This window comes from Sarcophilus harrisii, chromosome 2 (assembly GCF_902635505.1).
Source record: "Sarcophilus harrisii chromosome 2, mSarHar1.11, whole genome shotgun sequence".
NCBI lineage: Eukaryota > Metazoa > Chordata > Mammalia > Dasyuromorphia > Dasyuridae > Sarcophilus > Sarcophilus harrisii.
The window spans coordinates 106,045,761-106,060,217 of NC_045427.1; the positions used below are offsets into that span (position 1 = coordinate 106,045,761).

At 39.0% G+C, this 14,457-nt stretch overlaps 1 protein-coding gene across 1 annotated transcript in view; it reads left to right on the plus strand.

Annotated features, from left to right (window-relative positions):
• Positions 1 to 272: 272 nt before the first annotated feature.
• The window catches only part of LOC100927735, a 44,038-nt gene continuing 29,853 nt past the window's right edge, over positions 273 to 14,457 (plus strand). Inside the window, exon 1 of the mRNA XM_031949251.1 lies at positions 273 to 309. Coding sequence (XP_031805111.1) covers positions 273 to 309 — 37 coding nt within the window. The remainder of the gene's footprint in view (positions 310 to 14,457) is intronic.

Consider the following 14,457-nt stretch of genomic DNA (forward strand, 5'->3'; position numbering starts at 1 on the left):
CTGGTATTCCAAGAAACCTAGTTCTGCTGGTTAGCAAATGGTAAATCTTTTGCCCCATCCCAGTCTACCAAATGAAAACAAGTACCTGATGTTTTGTACTTTTAATGCAGATCTTATAGAGGAAGCAGGAATGTGGGCAATGGAGGGTTCTGGCTGTTGTCCAGGGATCAAGTAGCTTAAAAAAAACATATTTCTCGTAACATGAATACTTGAATACTGGCATAGCTAAATGCCAAAGTCAACAAAAAAAGGTACAGGTGATAAGCGACACCATGGCAATGGATGGACACGAGGCCATTCTTAAGCAGGGTACAGAGAAAAGCAGAATGATTCAGGGAAATGAGTGCTTGATTTAGAGTCAGGAATTTTTGTTGTTCAGTCATTTTCAATTGTGTTCAATTCTTCAGTGATCCCATTTGGGATTTCCTTGGCAAAGATCCATGAGTGGTTTGCCATTTCCTTCTCCAGCTCATTTTACAGATGAGGAAACTGAGGCAAACAGGGGTAAGTGACTTGCCCAGGGTCACACAGCTAGTATCTGAGACCAGATTTGAGATCATGAAGATGAGACTTCCTAATTCCTGGCCCTGGGTTCAAATCCCAGCTCTATTCCTAAATACTTGTGTGATCATGGCCAAGGCACCTGACTTCTCCAGTCTTGGGATTCCTCTTTCATAAAATTTGGGGGTTGGGTGACAATAATAGCTCTCACATAGACAGATCTTTTGCAAAACACATTGCAGACAACAATCTCATTTTATCCTCACAATAATACTATGGTGCAGCTGCTGTTCTTGTCCCCATTTTACAAATAAGACATCTGATTGTTCAATTTACCCAGAATCACCCAGCTACTAAGTGTCTGAAGTGGACTTACCTGACCTAAAGTCCAGCACTCTTTCCACTTCACTCCTAGATAACCTCAAAAGTACCATCTAGATATGAATCTGTGATTTTTGGCCGGTTATTACAACTATGTTTTTAAACCAAAAGTTAGATGTAAGTAAATATGTAGAAGTCAGGGGAGCTCAGAGAAGGGATATGATGACTTTCCATTTGGGAACCATAGAAGGCAAAAGTTGATGCTGAAAATTGTGAATTCTCATTTGGAATTTACAAAAAATGATGGCCTTTGAGGTTTCTCATAGGTTAATCTGGGAAATTATTGAGGTCCTATTGAGGGTGTTTTATTATTTTGAAGGTAGAAGTTGGTTCAGTAGATAGAATGCTGGACCTGGAGTCAGGAAAACTTATCTTCCTGAATTTAAATCTGTCTCAGACACTTTCTAGTTGTGTGACCCTGGGCAAGGCACTTCACCCTGTTTTCCTCAGTTTCCTCATCTGTAAAAGGATCTAGGGAAGGAAATGGCCAACCACTCTGGTATCTTTGTCAAGAAAATTCCTAATGGGGTCACAAAGAGTCAGACATGACTAAACAATGACACTTTTGAGGCAGGGACCTGGTCCCCTGCTTATCATATAATCTCTTCAGGCACAAAAATTTGTAGGGAATAAATGAAACCTCTCTTCATTTTCTAAGTAGGAGTTGTCATACCAGAGTGATAATTTGTGTGAAAATCCAAATTGAAGAGGGTTGTTGACAGGTATGGTGGGAGGAAACAGGGACTCATACATAATTCTGTGTCTTTTTGAAAAGTTTAACTCTGTTACCTGATCAGAAGTAACATTTGCACTGATGTTTCTCTAGTAATTCCTGTTTCTGACTTCTCTGGAAACCTTACCAGGTTTAAAAAATGCTTCATCTAAATTCTCCTGATGTCATCTGATGTAGCAGATTCTTAAAAATAAAAGCAAGAAAAAGTTAATTCAGAAACAGGCTGTCTTGCTTGGTTCAGGGGTAGAGTAAAGAACTGGGAGGGGAGATTTTTCTCATTTCTTCCTGATGGGCCAGGTCATTACAAGAAATAGAAACCAAAGCAATGAAGGGAGGGGAGGGGAAAAGGAAAGGAACCATTATTGCAGAGAGAAAACATTACAAGGCTTAGTTCAGAATTAGCCCATTTTAGGATTTTAAAGATTCTTCTATCAAAAAGGCTTTACCCTGTATTCCTCTTGAGATCCAAAGATCTCTCTTCAGTCATAAACTATATTTCCCTTCCATCTATTAGAATATTTTGGCAAAAGCTCAAATTCCCCAAAATGTAGTTAGTATCTTATATCAGTCCTCTAATTTTCAATGTCATTTCAACTTTATGCAATTGAACATCCGGTTTTCTCTCTTGAATGTGATCAGAAAGTCATTTCTTAAGTGTCTATTATAGTTGGGCACAGTGTTGGGGGGCGGTGTTGGAAAGGGGGAGTCTCCTATTGGACACGAAAGCACAGAATAAGCAGACATTTGCCTTTTTCCAATTAAATTCAGCATTTATTATTGTGCTAGCCTAGGAATACAGAGAAGGAGAAGAGTTCTTGATCACTTGGGGAGAGAAATTAATACAAAGCATGTATAAAATAATGCAAAGTAATTTTACTGGGGAGGAAGAATTTACATCTAGGGGAGAGTGGGAAAGGTCTTAGACAGAAGACTGCACCTGAGCTGAGTTCTGAGGGAAACTAGGGGTTCCTCCAGAATACTCTCTAACCAGACCTTTCATTTCTCACCAGCCTGATATGAGAATTTGTTATGCTGGACTATACTGTATGATGAAGCATTTCTCCCTCCCTCCTTCCTTCCTTCCCTCCTTCCTTCCCTTCCCTTCCTTCCTTCCTTCCTTCCTTCCTTCCTTCCTTCCTTCCTTCCTTCCTTCCCTCCTTCCTTCCCTTCCTTCCCTTCCTTCCCTCCTTCCTTCCTTCCTTCCCTTACTTCCCTCCTTCCTTCCTTCCTTCCCTTCTTCCCTCCTTCCTTCCTTCCCTCCTTCCCTTCCTTCCCTCCTTCCCTCCTTCCCTTCCTTCCCTCCTTCCCTCCTTCCTTCCTTCCTTCCTTCCTTTCTTCCTTCCTTCCTTCCTTCCTTCCTTCCTTCCCTCCTTCCCTCCTTCCCTTCCTTCCCTCCTTCCCTTCCTTCCCTTCCTTCCCTCCTTCCTTCCCTTCCCTTCCTTCCTTCCTTCCTTCCTTCCTTCCTTCCTTCCTTCCTTCCTTCCTTCCCTCCTTCCTTCCCTTCCTTCCCTTCCTTCCCTCCTTCCTTCCTTCCTTCCCTTACTTCCCTCCTTCCTTCCTTCCTTCCCTTCTTCCCTCCTTCCTTCCTTCCCTCCTTCCCTTCCTTCCCTCCTTCCCTCCTTCCCTTCCTTCCCTCCTTCCCTCCTTCCTTCCTTCCTTCCTTCCTTTCTTCCTTCCTTCCTTCCTTCCTTCCTTCCTTCCGGCAGAAGGCCACAAATTCTGCCTAACTGGCAAAATTGTTGGACTGATTAAGCTGTTCTAATCTGGGCTTCACCCTGATAGCCACAGTGATCAGAGAGTGTACTTTGGCCTATAGGTGGATCTGCCTATCCAGCTCATTTTACAGATGAGGAAACTGAGGTAAACAGGGGTAAGTGACTTGCCCAGGGTCACACAGCTAGTATCTGAGACCAGATTTGAGATCATGAAGATGAGACTTCCTAATTCCTGGCCCTGGGTTCAAATCCCAGCTCTATTCCTAAATACTTGTGTGATCTTGGCCAAGGCACCTGACTTCTCCAGTCTTGGGATTCCTCTTTCATAAAATTTGGGGGTTGGGTGACAATAATAGCTCTCACATAGACAGATCTTTTGCATCACCAGGTGCTACTGCCTGCACCTGCCCTAAATTATCTTGATCTTATTTTGTGTATACTTACATATTTTCTCCCCTGACCTTATAGAATGCAGCTACGTTCAGTGGAGAGAACACTGCCCCTGGGGTCAGAAAAACAAGTTCAAATCTGACCTAAGACATTCACTAGCTGTATGACCCTAGGTAAGTGTCTTAAACCTTGCCTTAAACTGGAGAAGAAAATGGCAAACCGCTCTGGAATCTTTGCCAAGAAAACTTTTTGGACAATTGATCCTTGAAGTCATGAAGAGTCAGACACGACTGAACAACAACAACAAATAGAATGTCATCTCCTTGAGGGCAGGAACTGTTTCATTTTTGTCTTTGTTGCTTAGTACCTAACAAAGTACCTTGCGCATAAGAGGAATTTAATAAGAGGAATAATAATAGCTTTTTAAAATTGAATTCTTGGCTTCTAGAAACTGACCAGCAGTCTGCTGCCACAATAATTTCCTAAGTCCAGGGTTACCTTCCTATAGCTTTTCCTTTGTATTTTGATTTATAATTCCCTGAAAAATGACTAGTGCTTGTCTTAGGAACGACATTTTAATCTTTGTGAAGACAGTCAGTCCTACCTTAGGATCATAAATATAGACCTTATTAGTCATCAAGTTCAGCTCCCTCTTTTATAGGGAAAGAAACGGGGGCAAGGAAAATTAATTGACTTGTTCAGAGTCCCACAGGTGGTAAGTGACTGAACTAGGATTTCAAATTCAGGTCTTTTGACTCAGATCCATTGTTCTGTCCACAGGATCCCTAATAAGAGTTTTTGTTCCCACTTTAACTTGAGGTCAAAAGAACACTTTTTTCTGGATAGCTCAACCGGCCATTCTCTCTAGGGAGCCAGGGCCTACCTAAGACACCTGGGAACTGCTTACGTTGCCAGACCCATAGTAGGGTGGATGGGGGGACTAAGGCAAGGTTGGTGGACATTAATGCTGCCCGCTATTCTCCAGGCCTTTAATCAGTGGGCGAGGGAGGCTCAGCCAATGGCTTCTCAACTTTGGTCTTCAATTTTCTCATTGTTTAAATGGGAAAATTAATCTAGATGCTGACGGTTCCTTTACAGCTCCTCAGATTTCTTGAAAATTAATCCAAGTTTAACGTAGACCTAGATCAGCACCGACTCACAATTATAGGGAAGGGAGAAAGAAAACAGGCATTTATGAAGTCCCTACTATATGCTGGGCGTCGTGCTAAGTGATTTACAGACCAGCTCGTCAGGTAATTGTTATGATTCTCATTTCATATTTGAGGAAACAGGCAGAGGTTAAGGAGCTTGCCGAGGGTCTCCCCGTCAGTGAGGGTCTAACACAAGTTGAATTCCCAGCTGCCTTCTTCCAGTCCTAGCTCCCTGTCTACACATCAAACAAGCAAAGGAGGACATTAATTCAAAGCAAAAGGCATTAACTCAATAGCATAGCGAAGGGGGGGAGTTTCCCGTACACGCAGCTAGAGGAAATGCATATGACTAAAAATGCATAATGGGAAACTTGTGAAAACCTGCATGGAAAAACATATTTGGGGAATATATACAGGAAAGGATGCGAATGACAAAGAAAGATCCTCGGGCAATTTTCCTGCTGGAACAACTATCTGATGTTACTTCCCATCACAGCTAAAGACGTCATCCACTACACTGATTACATCATCGAGTAGGCGAGAACCAGCCTCAGCCAGGTGAGCTATTATACCTACTGCTGCCATTTACCGGTGCCTGATGATCGGCTGATGCTTCCGCCGAGCTGCTCTCTGCTGCCACCCGATGGTCTTCTGATGAAATGTAGCTGCTCCGTGACTTCTTCCCTAATGGGGAAAAAATCTATAAATTCTTTTATATCACAGGAACGATTTTACTTTTTTTTGTGATTCAGACCTAGTCCGCCAAAGAACTCGTTAGGGATTGCGTTTGCATTTTGAACTCCTTTGTTTCTGCTTGAGCTGTCATCCACTGAATGCAGTCGACTATTTCATTTAGGATGTGTCAAGATACTAGCAGGAGAACCCAGGTTTTCAGAGTTAAGCCCCGAGTGTGATGTTAACAACAATATTTTACACTCATCCTCTGGCTGAATACCGCTGCAGAATGGGCCAGATAGATCGAGCAGTCCTTGCTCTCTTTTCCTGCCATTAATGAAAATTAACATTTTCTGAATTTATTAATCAGTAATGATTCTTTAGTGACTAAGATATCCCATTTGGGAACGCAAGGGAGAGGAAATAATTTATTATATATATGTTCTCAGTTTTCCTACCAATATACTTTTTTCCAAACTTTCTTTGGCCCACCTCAAATGCCCTGCCTTTATTTATTATTATTATTATTATAGCTTTTTATTTACAAGATATATGCATGGGTAATTTTACAGCATTGACAATTACAAAATCTTTTGTTCCAACTTTTTCCCTCCTTCCTCCCACCCCCTCCCCCAGATGGCAGGTTGACCAATACATGTTAAATATGTTAAAGTATAAATTAAATACAATATAAGTATACATATCCATACAGTTATTTTGCTGTACAAAAAGAATCGGACTTTGAAATAGTGTACTATTAGCCTGTGAAGGAAATCAAAAATACACTGCCTTTATTTTTTGGTTATCTCAAATTATTTGGGATGGAGATGGGGGGTGGAATCTAGATCTGAAATTTCATTGGTGTAAGAAACTGTCAGTAAGGAAACTTCTATCAATGCATATGAGGATCTGTTTTGCAATTTAATTCAAGAGAGTTTTCTGGAAACACTCAGAAGTTAAATGACTTGCCCAGATTTTATAACCAATGTAACTTGAACGTAAGCCTGATTTCAAGGTCAGCTCTCTATCTATGATGCTTTATTGATTTCCATATAAATCCTGTTAATTCTTTAAGATCTGCTTCTGTGAAACCTTTACCTACCATCCCCAACCAATCCCAATGTTCTTTTTTTCCTTCTTTCCTTTTGCAAATATTTATTCTATGACTTGTAGAATAATGTATACATTAATGTAGAATAATGTATACATTAAGATCATAAATTCAAAGCTGGAAGAGACCTTGGAAGCCATCTACTCCAATTCCTTAATTTCATAGATGAGAAAATAATGAAATGATTTTCCTTTTTATTCTGGGTCACTGCTAGATTCCAGATTCAATCTGTGGGTTCCAGATTGAATACCTGGAAAATACTCAAGTTCCTAATGTATGTATTCCATTGTTTCAATAAATATTGATGGAGAATCCACTATGTATGAGGTACTGTGCTAGGCCCTTAATTCCTACCTATGTTTCCTGTTCCACTTTGTGCTTAGTCTTTGTTGTTTAGTTGAATTTGACTCTTCATAACATCATTTGGGTTTTCTTGGCAGAGATACTAAAGTGACTTGCCATTTCTTTTCCCAGCTCATCTTATAGATGAGAAAACTGAGGTGAATAGGATTTAATGAGTTACCCAGAGTCACACAGCTAATAAGTATCTAGGACTGAATTTGAACTCAGGTCTGCCTGACTTCAGACCTGGCACTCTATCTAATATTATTTTCACTTAGGCCTGTTCTTATAATTTTATAAGCTTAAGCTTTATTGAGTATAATAATAATACTAGCCAACATTCATGGAACACTTATACTATGCTAAGAACTTTACAATTATTATTTCATTTGATCCTCACAACAACCATGGAAGGTAGGTATGATTATTATCTCTATTTAACAAATGAGGAAACTGAGGCAAGACAGAGATTAAGTGACTTATCCAGCATCATATAAATGGGGACTAGGTCCATCACTTTGTGTACTATTTGTTGAAAAAACCACCCCACTTCACTCATAATGGGCCCTTATGTTGATATTCTTTCACAAGATGGCCACGCTGATGCCCTTTGACAATCTTCCCTGACTGCCCTTTAATTTTATTAGTATCTCCTCTTAATATCCTTGCTTCCCTTTATCTTTGCTTCTGTCTCATGCTGCATTTTGACTTTTGGTACTCCATTTCTCAGAATTTAGCATAGTGCTTGACACATAATAGGTGTTAATTACGTGCAAATTGACTGACTCCTAGTCACAATTTTCATCCTAAATCTTTGACTTAGGGAATATAGAATATGAGGAATGGATCCAGAACCATGTCCTTGAGAGTCAGGAATCTTCTTCTTCTCTCCAACATCAAGGGCTCTGACCCCTTGGACTTTTCCTCTGGACAAAGGAGAGTGCTTCCTTCCTCTGCTCTGGACTTTGGTATTCTGAATCTTCCTAAATCTACATTAAAACACTGGTCAGAGGTCTGCAGAAGCAATAGGGGCTGGCTATGACTAGGTATTCCACTTTTTTCCCCCATTCATAAAATGGTATAGCTTGCTTATTTTCAGCTGACTCTATTCTTGTAAAGATTAAGTTGGAACTTGGTTTAAATTATCATTTGGTTATTATTTTATGAAATTAATAGAGGTGTAGGTGATAAAGAGCTAGTCTCGGAGATAAGAAGCCATGGGTTCAAATCCCATCTTGAATGGTTGTGCAACTCTGGGCTAATTTTATTAGCAAGGTCCCCTTGCCCTCAAAATGCACCACCATGTAGGCTCATTATCTACCTCAAAGTGCTCTATAGCCCAGCTTCTTAAACTATGCTTCATGATCTCATATGCAATCTTGAAACTGAATGTAAGAGTTGCAAAATTATGATTTGTTACCATTAAATGTTTGATTTATATGCTTATTTTATTTATCTTGATACCCTGGATCATGTAAAAATTTCTTAGGTGAAAGGGAGAGTGAGTAGAAAAAGTTTAAGAAGCCCAGCACTTAACAACAACTCTTAAAGATTAGAGAATGTAGAGGAGTTGTCAACCTGGAGGGATAGAGGGTGTTTTCTCATCTGGAGTTCCTTATACTGATGAGACCAAATGTGCAGCCCCTTTCTCTATCCTTTGGGATTAGAAAATTTCTCATTAACTAGGGGCTGTTAGAGTTGAGTTGTTTGGTAAGAGCTATAAAGGATCCAACATGGTGGCCACAGAGAATATGCAGGAGGGATGGGGGAACATATCTTTACTCAGCATTAGTTAATCATCTGGTTGGTCTAAACTGAATTTATCAAGCTCTCTTCCCTTTCTGGTCAGCTTCAGCTGTAGTTTCCCTCCAGAACTGGGTCTGCAGGCCTTGGAGAGAACAATATATGGGAACGAGCCCTTCCGTTTTAGCCTTGATGTGCTGACAAGGTTCCTCATCCACCTCAAATAATCCAGATCTGAAACCTGAGTCTTTTCTGCTCTTTCACAATATCCTTGTGACTACCAGTTTGGGGAGGTGCTTTGGGTTCCAGTAATAACCCATTCAAATACAGAAATCTAACACCTCATTGAGAAGTTAATCTTCCCTTAACTGTCACAGAAGACTGCTGATTGGCTGTGTACACTAAACAAGCCTGAAAAGATACATAAACTGAGTCTGTACACTGGGAAAGGGATACCACTATCAGCTCCCTTTCATGCTGGCCATTTGCTGTATTTGACCTCTTCTAGTGGACCTGCTAATAAGAGAGAGTCTCTCTGGGCTCTCTCGGAAATCAGGGTGAGAAAATTCCCTAGCAAGCTTCCTTATCCCCAGACCTACTGCCTTAATGCACTCTTTGCAGACCCTCCCCTCAGAGGAGAGGAATCACACTAGAAGCTCTGTATCACTGAGTCTACCCAAGAAGACAACATCACTTTAGCCTCCATAACCCCAAAGAACCATGTGTGGAACAAAGGCTTCTCTACTCTGTACCCACCATTATTAGAAGAAAAAAAACCCAGTGCTTTTGCCCAACATGACCAATTTTCCAGGTGGGGAGATATTTTGACCCATCAGCCATAACTGGACCCAAAGTGTAGGGACTCTAACTGTAAGCTCCTTACAGAAACTGAATTTGAAGGTCCCCTTGCCCTCAAAATGCACCACCATGTAGGCTCATTATCTACCACTGCTGCTCTTTATTATCTAAGAAAAATAACAACTCTGCCTTCTGTAATTTCTGAGTGTTCAGACATTGAGTTTCTCATCACAGGAGCCTATCAGAGACCATGACCTGAAATTCATTTATACAGTGGAAGGGAGCGAAGGAAAAAGGAAAGGATTCCCTATAGGGCAATATTCTGGGCATCCTTCCTACCTTGAGGAAATTGTACAGTTAATCAGAATTTCTGTGTACCAGGCCCTGGCTAGGAGCTAGTGAGACAAGTAAAGAGAATGAAACAATCCTACTCACAAAACACTTATGTCCTAATGGGCTTGTTATAAGAATGAGATGAAATAATATATGTAAAATATATATAATAAAAGGTAGTACAACAGCCTATGAGTGCTAGTGATTAATACCTGACCTTAGTAGATAGTAAGGAGCATATTTGATCGATTCAAAAGATATGCATCCATTCATATATGTACCTAGAGTGGGGAAATGAAAATTTTAATGCAGTTTCTTAGCTGTTTAGCTGTCTATTTCTCTACCCTTAACCCTATTGATTTGAAATTTTTTATGGGTTTCCCAATCTGACCTTATTGTCCCACACCCCACTTTACCTTCTTACTAGGAAAATTCTTCCTTTCATCTTATTCTTCACTGTTTCTGAATTGCTCAACCTCCATGCCATGGTTGGAATGAATTTTTAATTGAAGTAATAAAAACATGTAAATAAACCAAAGAATCAATGTAAGTCAGTACTAATTCACCTTGCTTATAGTTTCACACATAAACGTTAACTTTCCAACTCCAAACCACCTCATTCCACCCCGAAGCAGGGATGGGTAGTGAGGATCCTGTTGAGGCTCAGAATAGGACTTAAACTTTTTCTACTAGGGACCTTTTTTTGTCTGAGGAATTTTTGTGTGAACCTGGGTATATAGGCATGTAAAGTAGATAGACAAATCAATCATTTGCTGGAAATAAATCATAATTTCACAATATTCACATTCAGTTATGAGACTTCATATAGGGTCACAAACCAGTTTAAGAAGCTGCGGCTTAGAAGACCCACTTTCTCTCATTGCAAAATACATAGCATGTGCCCAGTCTGGGAGGGGAGTCTAAAAAGATTAAAAAAAACTACCTCTCAAAAGGAAAAAAAAAAGAATCTGAGTTTAGTTTCAAATCAAATTCTGATAACTTCTCTCCCAACAAATGGAGAGGAATTTTTTTAGGGAGCTTCCTTCCGTGAGTTTGCCTGCGATTGTATTAAGGTATATATTCTTTGAGAGAAGAGTAAGCTTGAGGAAACAGATCATTGGTTCTCAGAGTTAATACTGGAGAGACTTTGAAATCACCTTACATTTTACAGATGAAGAAACAAACAAAGAGATTAAGTGACATAGATAAGATAGCACAGAATCCAGAATTTGACTCTAAATCTGTGTTGCCTCCAGCATCATTCCCTTAATGTTTACTCTTTTTAAAAGAATAATTTAAAAATTTCATTTTTGAAGTAGTTTTAGTAAAAAAAAAAAAAAAAAAAAATCTCAGGAAGAGTGTTCTGGGATTTTTGCCTGAGCTTTTGAAAGCTCAAATATATAACAAAGAGACCATCTGATAATTCAAGTAGGATGTTTCCTTTTATTAATGCTTTGATATCCTGGAATCTCTAGAACAAGAATAGCGATAGGTATTAAGCCTTCTTAAAATGGTGTCTGCTTGGGGCCAGAACTAGATATGAGAAATGCTTTTGGGGATAACCTTTGTCTTACTATGAAAAACTAGTAATATGATGGTTATCACCTAATAGACAGCTGTTTTTGTGTAACCTAAATTAGGCACATTATTTATCAAGGTTCTCGGACTAGTCTTTCCTATGGACATTCACAGTTTAGTAGATGATTAATACACCAGCAGAGAAAGAGGTGGATGACAGGAAGGAATCATCGGCCATCTAGGGGAAAAAAAAAATTCTAATTTTTAGAAATACAACCTATAACCAATAGCGACATCTTGTGCCCGGGATTGGAAAATACACTTAGGACAAGTAGCCTTTTCCTCCAAGATGGTTTCAGTGGTTTATTGTTCATTGTTGTATTTCTAAAAATTCCTTAATGTCAGTGATAATGATGAATTTGGTTCATTGTATCACACATCAGAATAGGTTTTCCAGGAGATAAGGAAAGGAATAACTTCCCTCTCCAGATTTAAAGAATAATCAGTAATAGTCAGTGAACATTTATTGAGCGCCTAATGATGAGGTCCTGAATGTTGTGTTGTTCAGAGACAAACTAATGAATTGATCCCTGAGGCAAATGGGGATTAGGTACTGACAGAGAGCAGTATAACTCCATGGTCCCACCTTCTGGTGAGGTTGTCCAATCTGTAACCCAAGTTAAATTAAATCCTTGAGATGCACCTTCTGTAGAGGTCTCCAGCAGTCTCACCTTGCTGTGTTCTGTCAGAAATCCTAGTCATATCCCTGAGGTTAAATTTTCCTTATCAATCTCCCTAGGGTCATCTCATGGTTGCTACCTTCCTTTGGGTCAGGCCATCAAGGCACTCTGTAAGGGCTTGCCCCTTCTTCTTCCCCCATGTCTTGTGGTATTTCTCCTAACTCCACTATGCTTTCCTCATCTGTAAAATAAGCTGGAAAAGAAATAGTAAACTGGTAAACCATTCATTTATCTTTGCTAAGAAAAACCCAAATGAAGTTAGGCAGAATCAAGAAAACAATATATTCAATGATTAAATAATGTAAATAGAAAGAAAAACTACAGGACAATCAAAAATGAATATTGAAAAGTTGCAAAAAACAATCTTGATGCCAAGGAAAAGACATTCCCATTCCCTTGTAGACATGGGAAGTCCATGAGTGTGGCCCCTTGCATATAATTTCAGGATTTTTTGATGCATTGATCAAGTTTTCCTGATTTTTTTTCCCTTCTTTTCCCTTTCCTTTAAAATATTATCTTTTATATAAGGTGATTTTCTAAGAGGGATAGGAAAGAGATGTCAGGAGAAATTCTCATGACATAAAAATTTTATCAATAAAATTTTATTGTTGATAGTTTATAGTTGATAGATTTTTTGAAACGAGTTTCCAGTTGCAATTACACAGATTGTTTCCTGGAATTTATCTAGGGTCAAACTGTCCCATGGGGCATGCAAACATTTGCCTAGAAGTACATGGAAGAACTTAATTATACTTGACAGAATTTCAGAGTTGGAAAGAGCTTTATCAGCCACTTGTGGTGACCATTACAGTGACATTTTCTTTACAGATACAAGTTGATTTCAATGGCCACTTAAATTCCTTCAAACTCTGAAGTTCTATGATAATAACTTGTCATATCTAGCTAGTCAGTGTATGAGTCCCACATTTTATCTCAGATCTTCCTAATTCCAGGTCCAGAGATATATTTACCGAACTACCGAGCTGTCTCATACTGGGGAGAAAAAAAGTTCATGTTGAATATTTTCAATTTTCGTAGTAAAATAAAAGACCAAATTTTCAGGTAAAAGAGAGGGATTAAGGAAATTCAGGAGAATTGAAGTGGGAAAGAAAGATTTCTCATCTCATGTCCCATAGCTTCTGTGGGGACTAAGATGAGAACATTAGAGAATTAGGGGCTGGCCTTGTTGCAATGAAGACCCTAATAAAGTAGGATGACTTACATTCAGGCCAGCTGGATGATAAAATGGATCACACTAATTCTAGAATCAAAAAAACCTGAGTTCAAATCCAGTCTCAGCTACTTACTAGTGACCCTGGGCAAATAACTGAACCCAGTATTCTCATCTGTAAAATGAGTTGGACAAGGAAATGGAGAACCAGTACAGTATCTCTGCCAAGAAAACCCCACAAGGGGTCACAAAGAGTCAGACAAGACTGAAAAACAACTAAAAAACAAATATATATTCATAGTGTACTCAGGCAACATAGTTTTGTGACTCACTCAAGCTTGTTTTTGTAGTCCAGTATTAGAACTAGATGAGGTCAATTAAATGATGAAATGGATAGAGCACAAGCCTTGGAGTTAGGAAGAGTTTAGTTAAAAATCTTTTTTTATTCCTTTTTTTTTCATCTATAGCTTTTTATTTTTCCAAATATACATGGAGATAGTTTTCAGCATTCACTAATGTTGCAAAATTTTGCATTCCAAATTTTTCTCTCTCCCTTTCTTATTCCCCCCTTCCCTAAACAGCAGGCAATCAGATAAAGATTAAACATGTACAATTCTTCTAAACATATTTCCACATTTGTCATGCTGCATAAGAAAAATCTGATCAAAAGGGGGAAAAAACACAAGAAAAAAACAAGCCAACAACAACAACAAAAGATGAAAACACTATACTTTGATCCACATTCAGTTTTCATATTTTTTGTCTCTGGTTGCAAATGGAGCTTTCCAATCACAATTTTTATTGGAATTGTCTTGAATCCTGGGTTCAAATTTTGACTCAGACACTTGACAATTACTAGCTAGGCAAGTCACCTAACCCCATGGAAAGCATTTATTAAGCCCCTACTGTGTTCTAGACACTGTGCTCAGCACTTTACAAATATAGTCCCATTTGATCCTCTCAATAATCCTGTGCTTTATTTATTGATTTATAGTACTCCTCCCACATGACCTGATACCAATTTGTCATTTTTTTTGCCAATTTGCAGAATATGAGGTGGAAACTCTGGGCTGTTTTGATTTGTGTTTCTCTTATTATTAGTAGTATTTGGAGCATTTCTTTCTATGGTTGTGAATTCTTTGCAGTTTCTTTTTT